The sequence below is a fragment of the Pseudopipra pipra genome, chromosome 15 (assembly GCF_036250125.1).
Source record: "Pseudopipra pipra isolate bDixPip1 chromosome 15, bDixPip1.hap1, whole genome shotgun sequence".
NCBI lineage: Eukaryota > Metazoa > Chordata > Aves > Passeriformes > Pipridae > Pseudopipra > Pseudopipra pipra.
Genome location: NC_087563.1, coordinates 1736700 through 1754423, shown reverse-complemented (window position 1 = coordinate 1754423; position 17724 = coordinate 1736700). Strand labels below are relative to the sequence as shown.

The 17724-nt window shown below is 55.9% G+C and overlaps 2 protein-coding genes across 8 annotated transcripts in view; one reads left to right on the top strand and one right to left on the bottom strand.

The window, feature by feature from the left end:
- The window catches only part of SIL1 (SIL1 nucleotide exchange factor), a 99540-nt gene extending 91038 nt beyond the window's left edge, over window positions 1-8502 (top strand). For all 5 annotated transcript variants that reach the window (XM_064671419.1, XM_064671421.1, XM_064671420.1 and 2 more), the window contains exons 8-10: window positions 3985-4081; window positions 6252-6416; window positions 8042-8502. In XM_064671419.1, coding sequence (XP_064527489.1) covers window positions 3985-4081; window positions 6252-6416; window positions 8042-8392 — 613 coding nt within the window. In that variant the 3' untranslated portion in view covers window positions 8393-8502. The remainder of the gene's footprint in view (window positions 1-3984; window positions 4082-6251; window positions 6417-8041) is intronic.
- Window positions 8503-15557: 7055 nt separating this feature from the next.
- Window positions 15558-17724, bottom strand: part of CTNNA1 (catenin alpha 1) — a 119144-nt gene continuing 116977 nt past the window's right edge. For all 3 annotated transcript variants that reach the window (XM_064671411.1, XM_064671412.1, XM_064671410.1), the window contains one exon: window positions 15558-16683. In XM_064671411.1, the coding sequence (XP_064527481.1) occupies window positions 16396-16683 (288 nt within the window). In that variant the 3' untranslated portion in view covers window positions 15558-16395. The remainder of the gene's footprint in view (window positions 16684-17724) is intronic.

Here is a 17724-nt window from a genome sequence, read left to right as displayed (position 1 = left end):
TGTAGCCTTGTGGCTGTTCCTCACCCAGGATGAGAGTGGTTAATCCAATCCTTAGAGCACATCCAAATCTGTGCCATCACTGCAGCATCATGGGATGTCATTGCAGGCTGTATTCCACCCCTGTCCCAGCCTCAGAATTCCATTTCAGCAAATTCTGTTGCAGGTGCCACCATCCCATATCCATTAGCAGATTAACAGGTTGAATTTCCCATGAGAGCACTCCACAGTCTGTCTCACTGTGTTTATTTTGTTCAGGCTGCTTTTCCCTGGGCTTGACAGTGTAATTTGTACAGATCTGGGCTGAGTTTTCCAAACCTTCAAAGGAGCTTTTTTTGTTAGTTTGAAGCCAGGACTATTGATAGCAGAGACATTGAACAACAGGAGCATTGAGAAGTGAGAGCAGCACACCTACCAGCCAGGAAGGCTCCCTAACCTCCAGAGCTGCTCCTTGCCAGAAGCTCCATGGTTCAGAGATTTTAATTAGATCAAATCCTCCAGGTGACCAGCCAAGCATTAAAGGCATACCAATATTTCAGTCGTGTCCCTTGCTGTAAGGGTTCTTATTATTTATTTTAGAGAGATGTGACAAAAGAGCTTGGACATCCCAAACTTACCATTTTCCTTGAATGGCAGTAAGAGGTCTCCAGCCCAGGAGATTGTCCTTCAGTGCACTTACACTCACAGAGTTCCTGCCTGCAAGCTTGTTCTGCAGTTGCTCTGGTCTCCATCACGCAGAGTGACTTGCATGTGAAATTTGGTCAGGCTTTTGGACCAGGACTTGTGTTTTCTGATTAGTTGGATTTGCCAGCTCTTCCCTGGGGTCTGGAACTGCATCTGGAGTTTCTTCACCCCTCATTCCCACTGCTCATGGAGCCCTGGCATTGAAAACCTTCTTGGTGGTGTGGCTGATGGTGTGCTGGGCAAAGCCCAGCTGTGACTTCCCCTAGATGAACTTGAAACAGAAACAAGAACAACCTGGACAAAGGCAGAGACCAAAACTCACTGCTGGAAACCCCTCTTTTTCCTGCTCCTGCCGGCTGGGCAGCAGAGCTCGTCCCAGCATGAGGGCTGTGTCTGTGTTGCTCCTGCAGCCACTGGGTCAGCTCTGGAGATGCCCAGGGCTCTGACCACAGCCCCACAGCTCTGCTTGTGCTGCTCAGCCTCTGCAGGAGGAGGTTTTGTGCTGTGCTCAGCCATCCAGCACTGGCTGTGCCCAACTCCCTGCCCAGGGCACCTCCAGTGACCTTGGGACAGGTATCACTTCTCACTGCTGTGGTTCCTTGCTGCCTTCTGGTGCTGCATCTCCAGGCTCCCAGAGGATCACAGGCCCTGGATGTGTCTGATACATCTGTCTGGACCAAAGGAGGTGCAGGATTTGTTCAGTTCTGTAGGCTGGATGTTCCTTATCTCTGGCTCTTCTGAGGTGGGGTCACACTTAGGCCCTTTCCACTGGCTGGGGTGTATGAGATAGGTCTTCAGCCCACACTGGGTGCTCTGGGAGCTGTTGGCCCTCCATCCCACCTGTGTGCTCATCCCACCTTTGCCCTGGGAGAAGTTGCTCTGGCTGGATGGGGTGGATGAGATGCTACAGGGCTGCAGCACTGTCCCTGGGGTGTCCCTGTGCTATCCCTGTGGGGACAGCTGTGGCTGTCCCTGTGCCTGCAGGTATGGCTGGAGGTGAATGAGAGCAGCAGTTGTCAGCTGGGAGAAAATGGCCTTGGGGCCAGAGGTGGTCTGGGAGCAGCTGAAGGTTTTAGGGCTGTTTGTCTCCATTTACTCCTGACTCCCCAAATCAGAGCCCAGCCCAGGCCATCAGAGATGCCATCGCTGGGTCCTTACACAACATACTGGGGTGAAAAATAACATCTTGTTTCTGCAGGAGGAGACTCTGCTGCACCTCCTGGCACGGGGAGGTTGGGGATAAACACATCATGGTAGGTGTGTGAGATCCCACCTGGACCCAGGCACTACAGAAGCTGGTTTGCTCCCAGGCATGCTGGGGCTGCTGCAGGGCTGGCACACAGGGTGGGTCTGAGGACCAGGCTATGAAAATTGCATCTGCAGGAGGATCCTGGAGCTCCTGGGTTTGTTCTTTCTCCTTCCTGCCCTGTCTGTGCAGGTCACAGATGCTCCTCCTCGGCAGGGTGCCTGTGCCAGGGCTCTGCCTGGATGTCTGCTGCAGCAAATGGGTGAGGAAGGAGAAATCAAAGGTGGCTTTCAACAAACCCCCCTTGCCCTGCCCTGAGGTCAGCCTGGTAGTGGCAGCTGGGAACCACCCCCCAGATCTGCTGCCTCAGAGCCCTGGGTGGCTCCTCCTGGTGTGAGAAACAAAGCCTGGATGGAGCAGGGAGGGGAGGCTGGCTAACAGAGATGAGTGTGGTGCTTTGCTGTGTGAGCCATGGGTTTAACTCCAAGCTGCTCCCTGCCCAGCTCCGTTTGTCTCTGGTTTTGTTTCTTTATGACCCTGTCTGCCTCTGTCTCTCTCATTTCATGGAGGGGGCTTGGACTGGCTGCTCCAGCAGCTCCCCAGGAGCAGTGGGAGCTGTGGGTGTGTCACAGCATCACTGACCTTTGTCTGGGCACTGTGCAATTGCTGCTTCAGGGGGGAGCAAAGGCTGAAGTGCTGGAGCTGTTTCTCGGAGCATGAGAGACCCGGGATCAGGGATGGAGACAGTCAGTGTGCTGTGCTCCGACTGTGAAAGCCCTGCCAAGGAGGGAGCCTGTAGCACCTGACCTCTCCTCCACCTCCCAAGATGTACCAGAAGTGGGTTTGCAGTGTGTCAGTGTGGCTGGACCCAGGGCAGTGCAGACGGTGGGCAAGGCCTGCCTGTCTGTCTGTCCCTGGGCAGCTGCTCACATCCAGACCTGAGATTCCAGCTTGTCCTTGCAGGCAGAAGGATGGATTTAGCCACTGCAGTCCTTGGAGAAAAGCACTTGCTGTGGGAGTTGTGTGGGTGGTGGCACCAGGTGTAATTTGTGGGGGCAAACAGGACCTTGCTCCTGGTGAGCTGGAGGCAGGGGCTGCAGCACCACAGCACTTCAGTCACTCAGCACGTTCACAGTGAGCGAGGAGAGGAGGAAGCAGGAACTGAAATGTAAAGGCTGTTGAGGAGTGGGTGTGATGGGGAGTGAGAGGATTAATGGCTGTGAGGGAAATCACGGTAGAGGGCTCCTTGCTGGGATGTGGGATGTGGGGCTTGTGATGGGTGGCCAGGATGGCTCTTCCCAGCCCCACTGCCATCATTTTAGGTCATGTGCTGTGTTTGAGGTGGCTGCAGGGGTTACCTGGAGAAGGGGGTACCTTGTCCATAACCATGAACTATGGTCAGTGGGAGCTGGGGGATTTGTTTTGGGATCAGGGTAGATTGACCCTCATTCATGTCTGCTGTGTTTTGTAAATAGAACAGAATAGAACCACTGATGTTGGAAAAGACCTCCCAGATCATCGAGTCCACCCTGTGCCCAATCCCCACCTCCTCCCCCAGCCCAGAGCACTGAGTGCCACAGCCAGGCCTTCCTTGGACACCTCCAGGGACGGAGATTCCACTACTTCCCTGGATGCCTAACCATCCTTTTCATGGAGAAATTCCTCCTGATGTCCAACCTGAGCCTCCCCTGGCACAGCTGGAGGCTGTTCCCTCTCCTCCTGTCCCTTGTTCCCTGGGAGCAGAGCCCCACCCCCCCCGGCTCCCCCCTCCTGTCAGGGAGTTGCAGAGCCAGAAGGTCCCCCCTGAGCCTCCTTTGCTCCAGGCTGAGCCCCCCCAGCTCCATTCCCTTCCCTGCACACGCTCCAGCCCCTCAATGTCTCTCTTCCATGAGGGCCCAGAACTGGACACAGCCCTGGAGGGGCCTCAGCAGGGCCAGCACAGGGACAGTCACTGCCCTGGTCCTGCTGTCACACCATGGCTGGTACAGCCAGAGCAGGCTCCCTCCCACCCTGCCATGGTTGTGTTGGTGACCTGCCTTTTGCTTTTGTCCCTGCAGCAACCCCAAAGTCCAGATTGAAGCCATTGAGGGGGGGGCACTGCAGAAGCTCCTGGTTATTCTGGCCACAGAACAACCCCTGGCTGTCAGGAAGAAGGTGAGTGAGTGGGGCTGCCCCTCTGGGCAAAGCTGTTTTTTTGCTGAACTCCATGTAAACATTCCTCAGAAACTCACTGACATCTGGAGAGTGTGGGACCTCATGCTGCTTCCCACACTGGGTGGGCTTTGCTCCCAGGAGTGCAGGAGGGTGGCCCTGGGTACCAGCCCACCCCCAGCAGTGCTGGCTGCCCCCAGAGCCAGCAGTGGCACACACAGCGGGCACAGCCCGCGGGGACAGGGCGTGGTGCTGCAGCCCCTCGGGGGGACAGACGAGGGTCCCCATGACAGGCAGAGCAGTCAGAGTCCAACCAACACGGGAGCTGACGTTTGGAAGGAGCTAATTGCTGGAGCCAGCCCCATGTCCTGCCTTGGGCGGAGGCTTTGGAGCCAAGCGAGCAGCGCCGAGAGCCCCCAGCCAAATGTGCAGCGCTGTCCGTCGGGCCGGGGCTTCCTGCCCCTCCCGCCCCGCCTCCTGCTGCACTCCCTGGAGCATGAGATCCCATTACCCTCGCTTTAGCGTGTGATGCCACCTCTGGAACGTTACCTGGCTGCTCCCCCCAGCCCTGCTTAACACAGGAGCCTCCTGTGTGAGGGGTCCGGCAGGGTGAGGGCACCGTCAGCTCCTCTGTTCGTCTGGGACGTCGCTCACACCACTGGGCACTGCCTGGGCTATAACAAGCTCCCAAAAACATGTTCCCCTTTAATCCCTGGGAAGAATTCTCCATCAAGCAAAAAGCATGGGAGAGGCTGGAGAATCCCATTGCATTTGGCCATGGATATGAGGAAATCTGTCTAGAGTGCACCACAGGATTCTCCATGCTCAGAAACTCCTTCCAGGAATGCCTCTGGCTCAATCCAGAGCTTGTTTTGGGGTGGAGAGGGATGGCTGGGCATGCAGGGGCCCTCACCAGCATCACTGTGAACCCCTGGGTGCTGCCTCCAGAATAATTCTTTCCACTGAGCCTGAGTGCATCCCGCTGGCAGCCCCTGGAGAAGTGAGAGGGATGGGCTCAGTGCTGCCCACACTCACATGCAGCCTTATGAGACCCTCCAAGGGTTGAACCCCCTTTTCCAGGAGGACAGAGGCCTTTAATTTCCAGTTCCTGTGCTGTGCACAATCTCCTGCCTCTCTCCAGGCAAGGATCCCAAGGACAGGTCAGTGCCCCAGACCCTTCCTGCACAGGGCAGCCGCCCCCAGCTCTCGCTCCGGTGGTTTTTCCGCCCCGGTGCTCACAGCAGTGCACGACAATGAGGCCAAAAGTGCATCCCTTCCCTCCCCCGTTCTTTGGCCTGTGATTAAAAACGGAGACAGAAACATCTCAAATTCACCAGCGGCAACTCGGAAAATGGAAAATAGAAACAAATGGGACTGGGGAAGACATGGCTGTCAGCTCGGATCTGTCCGGGAGCGGGGCCCAGCCCGGTGTGCGGAGGAGCCGGCTCAGCTCCTGGCACGCGCCCAGATGAGCATCCCCGTGCCCTGCCCCGGGCAGGCTCAGCCTCCCCTCTGCCACCACGGTTGTCAAAGCCAGACAGTGTGAGATCCAGCGGGATTAGAGTGGCTCCTAATTGCCTCCTCGGCACTAACCCTGCGCCGCCTGAGGGGTGCTGGGCCTCTGGCTGTTGGCACGTGGTGCTGCACCCTGACAGGCCCTGTGCCAGGGCTGGGTGCTGGAGAACATCATGGTCTTCTCCTCTGACTATGTAGGTACAGGGGCATCACCTCAGGCATCCAAATTATCTCACAGGGATCGGGCTGCTGAGCGGTGCTGGACCCCCCTCACCCCATTCCAACCCCATAACTGGGCTCTGTACCAAGGACTGAGAGGGAGAGCAGGGAGAAGTGATGGCATTGGGTCTGTCAGGTGCTGGTCGCAGGTCCCTCTGGGTTACTGATCTACCAAGCACGGTGACTGCCCAGGTTGGGGTTCAGGTGCAAGTCACCCAAATTTGGGCAGCCTCGTGGTGCTGGAGGGGGGTTGGGATCAGGAGCAAAGGGGACTGTTGGAGATGCCCCTTGACAAGGAGAGATTGGAATGCATTTTCCAGGGAGTTCTGCACAGGTGGGCTGGGGTATTGCTGCTGTCCCCATGGGTGCCATGAAGAGAGGCCATGCCATACGCAGTAGCCATGCCCGCTGTGTTGATGGCCCTCTCTCTCTCCACCAGGCTCTCTTCGCCCTGTCCTCCATGCTGAGACACTTCCCCTACGCCCAGCAGCAGTTCCTCAAGCTGGGCGGCCTCCAGGTGCTCAGGAGCCTCTTCCGGCAGAAGGGGATGGAGACCCTGCACGTCCGTGTGGTGACACTGCTCTATGACCTCATCATGGAGAAGGTGAGGAGCTGGGACAGGACCCACGGGGGTCCCCACCTGCTCCCCTCACCGAGCTAACGCTGAGCATCCTCACAGGACGAGGGTGAGGAGGGGCCAACCCTGCCTCGGTGCCGTGGGGCCGAGTCCCCTCCCGCCCTCTGGCCACACTGCGGGGCTCGAGAGCCTGGGAGAGCCCAGAGCGAGCTGGAACCTTGACATTTCTTTAAGCCACTGCCACCCTTTCCTCCCGAGGGTGTTTAAATGACACAACACCAAGGACAGGAGCAGGGAGTGCGGGCACTGGGCTGTGGTGTGCAGCTGCTGGTGTCCAGCCCCGAGCCGAGGGCGCGGCTGTGCCCCTGTGTGTTGGAGAGGCCCTGCCCTGCTGCACGGCCCTCGCTGGGGCCCAGCCTGCCATGTGCAGTGCTTTATTTTCAAATACCCTAGATTACAGCTGTAAATGTCAGTTTAAAGCCCATCTTTCCTTGGCATGGCTTGTTGTTCAGTCCGTGTGTTTCCCTGACTCCAGAGTATGGGAATTAAATCCACTCTGGCTCAGTTTATGGCCAATTTGCCCCGCGGATTATGGCTGCTCTAATACCTGGGTTGCAGGCACCACAGAGCAGCACCTCTGTGTTAAATCAGTCATTTTCCAGGAGACTTTGTAAAGGTGCAAATTATTTTTGCAGGTCTGAAATCTTATCAGGTGCTGACTCTAACATGGTCCTGTTGGCTCCATGGGAAAGGAGAGGACGTGGGCATTTTGACTCAAACCATTCCCACTTGATCCTGCTGCCCATCTTCTGGCAGCCCCCCCCAGCAGCCCCATCTGTTCCTGGCTCTGTGGGGCTGGGGCAGGGCACAGCCCAGCAGATTCTCAAGTTTACGTTAAAACAATGATTTTCCACTGTCCTTTGGACTGGGAATTCCGTGCATCAATCCCAGCGCTTCATGGGGGAGGTGGCACAGCCCTGGGTGCCAGTGGGGGTGGCAGATTTGGGGTGGGTTGAGTTGGAAATCATAAACCACCTTGGCAGCTCTTGGTGCTGAAACATGAGTCACTGGGGCTCTGAGTGCCTTTTTCTGCCACATTCTTTCCTTGTCACCCCAAATCCTGCCTGCAGTTCATCAGGCAGGGGGATGAGGAGAGGGGAGGTCTCCTTGGCATTGTCCCTCACTGTCCCCAGTGTGTCATTCCTGTCAATCCTTACGACCAGGCTCCAACAGTATTGGGGTGTTTCTGGACCAGGCTGGGAGGGGAAGGTCTGGCTGGGGCTGGAGGACACGGAGATCTCCATGTCTGTGGTGGGAGCAGCACAGACCCCAGTGGTGGGTGGTGTTTGTGAGATGCTGCAGGTGCCCAGAGCAGACCAGAGACTTTCCAGGTCTGCTGAGCTTCCTGCCCTTTGCATGCCCTTTCAGGGCCATGGGACACAGAAACTCCCAGTCACTGGGAGTTTTCCAGGGTGAGCAACCAGGCCCTGTGGCAGGGAACCAGGACACAACCTTGCCTTGGTCTTCTGTGACAAGTCACCGTCCAAGGCAGGTGTTACCAGGTGTGCATCCTCCCCTGCCACCACGTGCCACCTCCTGGGAGAGTTTCTCTCTGACAGGGATATTAATCTGTGCTCCACCACTTCCTGCAGATGCTACTTGAGGACTCACAGCACGGAGAGCAGATGGAAGAGAAAATCCAGCAGTACCGGGAGGTGAGGCTGGTGCCGGCGGTGGTGGAGCAGGACTGGTGCGCGGTGGCTCCCAACCTGCTGGCCATGCCTGAGCACGACACCCGGGAGAAGGTCCTCAAGCTGGTGGGTGTGCTGATGGCCTTCTGCAGGGAGCACTACCGGGGGGACCCTGCCCTGGGCACCACCCTGGGCCTCCTGCGCAGCGAGTACGAGGAGCTGGCGGCCGAGGAGCAGCGGGAAGGGGACAAGGACGGCTACTTCAGGGAGCTCCTCGGCTCCATAAACACCATCATCCAGGAGCTAAGGTGAAAGCAACTGTAGGTTCAGTTCAACTCCAGATAATTCAGGGTGACAGTGTGTTTGGATGGCACCGGTGTAAAAGCACTTTGGAATAAACTGTTGGACAAAATGAGATCCCAGCACTGGGCCAACAGCTTTGTTATTGAAACATCTGGGGGTGCCACGTCTCGTTTTCCATGTGGTAATGCTGCAAAAATGGAGGTGCATACTGTGGAGGGAACAAGGTGGAGGCTCAACTGACATAGCCCCTGCCATGGCACCTTCTGCATGTTCTCCTGCAGGATTTGGGTGGGAAGGGCTGAGGGATGTGGGGCTGTCTGTGAGAGGCAGCTTTGCTGCACAAAGTGTGTGTTCCCACAGCTCTGAGCTGCCTTTGTCCATGCCCAGTGATGACCTGCCATGTCTGTGATCTGTGTTTGCTCCTGTGTGAGGCCCTTGGACAGCACCACTGGGATGGGGATTGCTCAGTGCTTGTTCAGGAGGGCTGGGCACTCTTTCCGTAAGGCCCTGGTTGGAGGGGCTCTTATCCAGGCTGTGCTTGGAGCAGGACTGTCCTGTGGTCATGTCCACCCCTGAGGCCCAGCCCCACCACCCCTCAGTGCAGTCACCCAGCCCCTCTGTGCTCAGGGTCAGCCACAGCCCAAGGGTTTGGAGTCGGAACACCCCTGAGCCCTGGTGTGACACAGCCCCAGAGCCGCTCCAGCCATGGCTGGGGCTCTCCTGCTCAGAAGCACACCCTGCCCAACAACAGACCACTGAGCTTTCCCACTTGTGTTGTTCTTGTCTTTGGAGGTGGCTCCCAAGGGATTGAGACTGGCCAGCCAAGGGTTTTCCACCCATGCTGTGCAGAACTCTGTCCATGATGTGCTGGGCTGGGCATCTCCCTCCACACACCTCCTCCAGCTGCAGCTTCTCTTTCCTCAACTCATATCCCTTCCCCCATGAACCTCCTTAAGCTGCTTCTCCCGCTGGATGGTCCACTGGGGATGTTCCACCCTCTCCTCATTGAGTTCATTCTGTCTCCCCACATCACCCATCTTCAGGTGAGGAGAATCCAAAGTCTTGCCCAAGCCTCTGGCTGCCACCTCACTGCAAGCAGCAGAGAGTTATGAAAACTAAATTTATTCATTATTTTGTCTGTTTAATTGCATAGGATCATTACAGAATCACAGACTGGTTTGGGTTGGAAGGGACCTTGTTCCACCCCCTGCCATGGGCAGGGTCACCTTCCACTATCCCAGGTTGCTCCAAGCCCTGTCCAACCTGGTCTTCCGTCCAAACCCCTCCTTGTTCTGAACCCTTTCTAGGGAAGGTTTGGGTTTTATTTTAATAAAGAGTGATGCATTCTACTTCTCACAATTCCCCTGTGAGAACTGTGCAGGGTTGGACACTGCAGAGAGCCCAGTGAGCCTCACACTCCTGCCCTGTGCCTGGGGACGGGCACGTGTCCCCTGGCCATGGCTGTGCCAGGACAGCCTGACCTGGGCCAGCACTGGGGTGCTGGCATGGAGGAGGAATGGGCCCTGAAGGCTGGTTGGTGGCCACTGATGGCTGGGACAGGGGGAGGAGAAGCTCAAGCTCCACCTTGCTGTCCCCTCCTGGTGCCGTGTGCCCCATGTGCACACTGGGACCATTCACAGCAGGCCTTTGCCTTCCCTTGCCCCACACAGGTGACAGGTGCCCTACATGGGGACTGTCCCCAGCTGAGGGGCAGCTGCTGTTCCCCTGTGGAGGGAAGCCCCTCACATCCCATGTCCTGGGGGAGCAGGAGGGATCTGAGGTCTGCCAGAAGCGATCGAACACCGCGGGCGTTTGGGGGGGGCTGTTTGTCTCACTCCCACCCTGCAGCCGTTGTTCCTGTAAAAAAACCTCTCTGAACAAATTTCACAGCCTTGAAATGTGACGGCAGCCAGGTGCTGGCTACTGCCATGGGTGGTTACCAGCAGCTTTCCTGCCAGCCCCTCTTTGCGGGCAGTTTTTGGGCAGCAGCGTTTCCTCCCAGCAGCACACGAGGTGGAGGCAGCACAAGCACGGGGGGGTCCCGGCTGCGGAGCTGCCCGTGACCGCCTGGCACCGGCGGCTGGGGGACACCCTGGGGACATCCGAGCACACCCTGCTGCCAGCGCGGCCAGGAGGTGATTAGAGGAGCTGTTATCCCGGTATTCCCTTCCAGGTCTGCTTGCAGCGCTGCCAGGAGGTGATTAGCTGTAATCCCTGTGTTCCCCTCCAGCTCTGGCACAAAAGGCATCTCTCTCACCGCCGCTCCCACCGCGGCTCCCGGGCCCCGGGGCGGCAGCACCGGCGTTAAGACATGTGTGGAAAATAAATTAATAGAAGAGCCCGGCTGGTCCCTCTGTCCCCCAGCCCTGAGCCGGGGCTGGCACAGCCTTGCAGAGCTTTGCATTTGGTGCCCAAATGCCACCAGAGTCCCCACTGTGACCCCAGCCAGGCACCTCCTTGCAGCTGGTTCAGGGCCACCAGCCCTCCTTCATGCTGAAATATTCCTGGCTGCCATGCACAGCGTGTCGCTTGTCACTGTTAAGTAGCAGGGCTAATTATAACTATTGATTTTTTTTTGGTCCTTCTCAGCTTTTGGTTCAGCCTGTTTTGCTGGCATTAAAAATGATTTTTTTTTTTTCGTTTTTCTCTGAAATGCGTTTCCCAGCCTGTGATGCCAGGGCTTTACTTTGTAGGTTAAAAAAAAAATACATATATCTGAGGGTAACAGGCAGGACAAACATGGGAAGGGGCTTTTCTGCTGGAAACCTAAGCCCTTGGAGCCATGCCAGGGGGAAGCAGAGCTCCAGCAGAGCCGGGGGATCAGCACAGGGATTTCTCTGGCCCTGCCTGGCCTCGTCACTGTTTCAGCTGGATTTAACAAGGTGGGGATGGTCTAAAACCTGGTTAAGGGCTGAGCCAGGGAGAAAAACACCACCAGCCCTGGCTGTCCAACCCCCAAAGCCAAAACTCCCACTCTCTATTCTAAAAGCCTTTACACTGCCATGGTTTTGAGCAGGATCTGGTTGGTGCTGTGACACCTGTGCTGGCCAGAGCCTCTGGTACCCTGGGGACGGGGTGAGGGGCTGGGAGTGCCTGTGTCCCTCACTGAGGGGGGTCTGGCAGTTTGGGCAGCTCAGGGACTGAGAGTGCTCCTGGTCTGTGCCAGTCTGTGCCATGGCCCTGGGGCCGAGGTGTTTTGGGACACAATGGCATTGGGGGGATTGCAGCCCTTGCCCCCGTGGGGTTGTGCTGCTGGTCCCTTCCCTGTGCTGGTGGGTGGGGGTCTCTGCCCAACCCCCAAGAGCTGGCACTGGCAGGAGCTTGGCATTGGGGTTTGGCTGCCAAAAGCCATTTTGGCTCTTTTCTGGCACAGTTGCTCGTGGTGGGGGTCCTGCTGCCGGACACAGGGCACCCCCGTGGCCCAGCTGCCTGTGTTTTAGTGAGACCCCCTGCCCACCTCCCTTGCCCAGCCCTCTCCTCGTCCCACGGGGGTCCCTGTGGCCGTGGGTGCTCCCTGGGGCTGTGCTGTGCCACTGCCCCTCCAGCTGCCAGCACTCCCTGCTCCCGGGGCAGCTCCCTTTGGGGCTTGAACACAACAAATAAACACAAATCACCTGGAAATACTGAGCACCAGGAGCCTTAAATCAAATGCAGACCCAGGGCAGTCCCCCTGCAGCAGCCAGACACACTCCCTCCTGGGACCAGCCTGGTGAGCCCCCCTGGCCAAAGCAGCCCCCCTTCACTAAAGTCAGAGCAGAGAAAGCCCATCCCCTCCTGGCACAGGGGTGGGCACGATGCAGGCAGGACCAGCAGAGCTGGAGGTGATGGGCACTATGGGTGGCCCTGCTCCACACAGGAGTGGCCATGAGGGACTCCAGGGCTGTAGCCCCCAAGCTCCCCCCCCCGGGCCACCACTGGAGCTCCTGCAGGTCTCAGGGGTTTCCAAATGGGAGCACTGTGAGTGCAGCCAGGGCAGTGTTGGGGGAGGCAGTGGCAGCCACAGAGTCCTAGAGGGCACCAAAAGCTGTGCCCTTGGCAGCCTGGCCAAGGTGCAGCCTGGAGCTGGAGCCCAAAAAGGGGCAGCCTTCCCCAGTGTGCATGGCCGTGTGTCCCCAGGGGTGACGGAGAAGCGCAGGCGAGCACGGGGTTGCTTTCCCTGTCCATAAATCCCAGCCCGGGCCAGTGTCCCCACTACTGAGGGGTTTGCTCCCCAAATGGCGCTGCTGGTCCCCAGCCCGGGGCAATGACAGGGCTGCTGCCCGCCCTCCCTCGGCGCTGTGGGCAGGAGGGGACAGGGCCAGGGCCGAGCCTGTCCTGCCCCAGCTCCTGTGCAGAGCCAGCCCAGCCGTGCTGCCCCGGCACAGGGTGTCACGGGCACATCCCACTGCGGTGACTCACGGCCCACTGACCCAAATCCCTGCAGCCTCCCGTCAGAGCTGGAGGGGTCCTGGGGCAGATGGAGACCGTGGGTAGGGCTCACTGAACCCCCTCCCTCTGCAGGTCTAGGGGAGAGGAGGTGGCACTTGTTGATTTTGGAGCCAACCAGGTCACCCCCACCCGCCATCCCCCAGCAGGGAGTGAGGCATTAGACAGCCTGTCAGGGCTGGAATCACACACGTGGCCAGGCCAGCAACAGCCAGTTCTTTCCCCTTGCACCCACAAGAGCATCAGGAGGGTTGTGCTGGTTCATCCGGAGCTCCCCCGATCCTGGCAGGGAGGAGGCTCAGAGCAGAGCCCACGGGCGGTGCCTCCCGGATACTCACCAACCTCCAACACGCAAACACAGGAACTTCCTGAGCCTTCAGCGCTGGAGCATCCGCTGTGCCTTAATGGATTTCGCCTTTCCCCACCCATTTGTTGGGGGTTTTGAACCCCCCCAGCCTTCCTTGCCCCCTCTGCCCTCCCCTCTAATTGCACATTTGAGATTTGGCTGCCTCGGGTTGCTTTGAAAGTACCAGTGTTAGAAAACACAGCTCAGGGTGCCCCGCTCCGCACCCATCCCGTCCTGCCCCGGGATCCCCCGGGCCCCCCCTGCTCCCTGAGCCCTCTCAAAGCCGCTTGGGGCACAGGGAGAGCACCGAGTGGGAAAGGCATTCATTAACCACCATTAAACCGCGGCGGGGAAACCTTCACACGCAATTAAAGCGGCATAAATTCAGCGCGGCTTGATTCACCGCGGAATTGAATTAAGAGCACTTGAATTTTGGAGTAAGACTATCTCCTGGGGATTTAATGTGGTTTCACTAATACACTTAATGTGGGTTCATCTTCCCGAGCATCCCTGCACAGCCAGGTCTGCAAAAAAACCCCCAAATCCTTCCTCTTCAGGTACTTTGGGGTGTTTGAGGCGGTGCCTGGGGAGCAGGCGCAGGGAGCTGGTGGTCAGAGGAGCCCACAGCCCTTCCCTCCCCAAAGCCACAGCGAGTCCCCTCCATCCCCAGGCCCTGGAGCCCCGTGAGGGGCTGGGGAAGGGGAAAGGGGGGCTCAGCTCCTCGCACACCATCGGGGAAGGGGCCGAAGGACATTCCCACCTCGCAGCTTTTACCACCCCACACGGCCGCGTTCGCTCCCTCCTGGTAGCGGAGTGTCCTCCCTCCAGCAGCCGCAGCGAGAGCGACCGCACAGCCCTTCCCCACGCTTAATTACAGCGAGCAGCAATTACTGTAATTCTCTTCAATTGGCTCCCTAATAAAGTCACAGCTCCGCTGGCGGCCGGACCCCCTCGCGGTGCCGCTGCCGCTTCCACGAGGGGGTTGGTTGGGGCTGGAATTTCCTGACACGGGGGTTGGTTTGGGCAGGAATTCCCTGACACGGCAGCATTGGGGGATTTACGTGGGGTTTTGAGCTCCTGCCCCTCCTGAGGCTTGGGCTGGTGCTTCAGGAGCCGGAGGCCCCGCTGGCGCTTCGGGCACCGCGGGCAGGGCTCGGAGCTGGTGCTGCCGGAGGGGCTCCAGGATAACCCACCTGCCCTTCCCTGCCCTCCTCCAAACACCATTCCTAGAGGGGCAATTCTGGGATTCCCAGAGGAGCAATTCTTGGGTACAAGAGATGGGTGTGTGACTCAGGGCTTTTGTCCTCCAGTCCTGTCGTGTCCCCTGGTCCTGCCCCCCCCCGGGTGTTCGAACCACTTCTCGAACCATATTTTAATTTCTTGCCAACTTGATGCTCAAATTTTGTAGCATAAACTAAACTAACTTATTTAAAAGCTAAATATATGTAAATTTGTCTGTGCACCTTAATGTAAGAGTTGTTTTTTAAAGTTTATTAATAGATAATTAATAGACTGCATTTTGGGGGGCAGGGGGGTACTGGATGTACTCCCTGAACAGCCCAGGGAATGTTGCCTTTAAGACAACAATTAATACCAGGGGAAAAAAACCCCTGTATTGTATAAAAGCAGTTAATAATTGCCTTCAAGACAATTATGTAAATACCAGGAGAAAACAATTGTATGAAATCTGCTAATAATTATCTATAAAACAAGACCTACAGCCTCTCTGTGTCATTAACCCCCGAATGCCAGTGGAGGAGCACATCAGCTCCCCCTCCGAGCCTGTTCAGCTGTTAAGGGTGTACAGAAACTAGTCTATAATTCCACTGTTTAATATCTGTACTCAAGAGGCTAAAATGCTTGAAAACATAATAAATTTGGCAAAAATATCCCAAGAACTATTTAGCTTAATTCTGATCAGCATTACAGTAACATGACAGCAATAACCTTGATATAGTAAATTATAAACTGATCGAGATAAATAAAATTATAATGTATCAGTGCCAAGGCTCAGCTCTAAAATGTGGCTGCAGTTTAAACATGAACTAAAGCCCAGGCTGCTCCAGTTTGGTGGAGGCTTTACAGAAACAGCCACCACGGTGCTGACCCGAGCAGGCACTGCTTCTCCAGCACTGGCCTGGACTGGGACATGTAAAACACACTGAAATTCATAAAATTTAAATAAGACAGTGAAATTATACCTTGTAGCTATAGTTATCACAAATAATGTACAGTCTAAATTGCAGCCTGAGCAAACACGATTTCCTGGGTGCCTCTGGAAGCCCAAGGCGGGATGCAGAGCAATTATGAGGAATGAGCACAAAGCTGATTTGCATCTGAATGGCGAGGGGGGGCGAGGGGCGGGCTGGGCCGGCTCCATTCACTGCACCACAATACACCAGCTGGGAAAAGCAACTTTATTAGTGTCCCGCAGCAAAATACACTAGTAATTTGTAACCAGGCATTCAAATTCCGTCCGGTGTCACACAGAAGGGTCGCCCACACCACTGGATGTGTTTGTGAGGATTGGCTCCGGGATCCCGGGGGGAGAAGTGACCCCCGAGCCGATGGGAACCACCCGTCAGGAAAAGGGCTCCAGGGCAGCCCAGGAGAAGCAGCATCACATCCCCAACACACCACCAAGCACATCTGCAAACATGGTCCCCAGCAAAGCCCAACCCAGGCACAGGTATATGGTTTTTCCAGATGTTTTCCAGTTGTGGTCCCACAGCCAGTGCCTGCTGCACTTTCATACTCCTCTGAGCTTGTTCCCTCTCCACTCCAACCACAAGGATACACAACTAACACATACAATACTTCCACTAATTATTTTTTTGAGTGAAAAGACTTGATTCCTCTCTTGATCACCATGATAAACTGAGTCTCTGAGTAGCAGGATTCAATATTAGTGTTAACCGTTAGTGTTACTGTAAAATCCTCTTTGGTTATAGAATATTTCATTTAAAGCAAGATTATAAAAAACGATTTCCAGCTAGAAATCCACCCCTGGAATCTAAAAGCCATCTAAATTAACACACTTCTGCAGGCTGAAGATATACTGATAGGACTTAGAAATTTGAGTATTTCCCCATGTAATCTAAACAAAGTTATCAAAATTATATTAAGTAAATACATTTTGAGGAATAGTAAGTTTCTGAAAAATCCTTAGGGTATTAAAAGTAGAGTTCTGGAAGTAGCAGTAGTGGGCTAGAGAAAAACACACCCAAGCCAGAGGCCTCCTCTAGATACTCTCCATGGCCTTGAACTCGCTGAGAGCCTGCACGGGGTTCACGTGCTTCTTCTGGGACGCCCTCTTGATTTTAGTTTGGGTTTCGTCTTGTTTCTCCCTCTTGACCAGGGGTTTCTTCTCAGGAGCCTTCATCTTCCAGGAGACAGCGGGGAGGTTGAGGGAAGCCATGCCCTGGGACTTCTGGTACTTGGTGGAGGCCACGTAGGACGCCTTCACCGTCTGCACCACCGCGTTCATCAGGTTCTTGGCTGCCTGGATCAGGGACATGGCACTGTCCACCTGCCAACGGAGCACACACGTGTCACACCACAGACCCCCAGAGCACAGCATTCCAGAGAACAGGGCACTGCTGAGAAAGCAAAAGGGCTCGAGAACTGATTTATCTGGGTTTTCATCTGGAACCTGAGGTTCCCAGTTTGAGGCAGGATTTTTCTTCAGACACTCAGTGGTACAAACCTCACTTGTGCCACCAAGGTGGAAGCACAGTTTGCCCCATTGTCTGCATTTTCCATATCAACAGCAATGGGAATGATTTGTATTCTGCTGTCTGCTTTTGTGACTAAGCTTTAACAGTAGCTTATTCTCTAATGCAATTAATAGAGCTGTAGTAATATCTTAATCACTGATAATAAGTATTTAAATTGCCCTAGAATATTAAGTTGTATTGGGAAGGAAGAAACACAAGTGCATCATCAGCCAGGCCTGGAGCCCTTTCCCAGCTGGTTCCTGATTTACAAGAGCATCAAAATTTGGAAAAAAATGCATTTGTTGAAGCTTCAGGACACAGCAGGGTTCAAAAGCCAAAATCAGGGCCAGGTGAAAGAGAGAGGGGAGGAGCACTGAGGTGACCTCAGCTGGGACTCCCTTCTCCAGTGACCAGTGCCCTGCTCTGGGGGGATCCCTGGCTTGTCAAGGCCAAGTGGTCTGGGGCAGGGTTTGGTCTGGGTCAGTGTTTCAATCTGGGCAGGGGTTTGGTGTGGAGCAGGGTTCAGTCTGGAGCAGGGCTTGGTGCAGGGCAGGGTTTCAGCACCTCTGCTCAGCTTACACAAGAGCTCAGCAGCCTCTACACACTCAAATCCTGCTGTTGCAGACAGGAAGTTTCTGGGGGAAAGTTTCTTCTTGAAGCCATGGCTTGTCCAGCAGCAAACCCAGCTGGGCAGGGGGTGCTGGCTCTTCTCAGGTTGTTGGCACCTTCCTTCCCACCCACTGTGCTGAGTGCCACAGCAGCAGGTCAGGGCTGTGCCCTCCAGCAAACCCATGTGCTCTGCTGTCCTCACCCCAGCCTGGAAACCACTTCCACTGCACTTGACTGTTTCCATG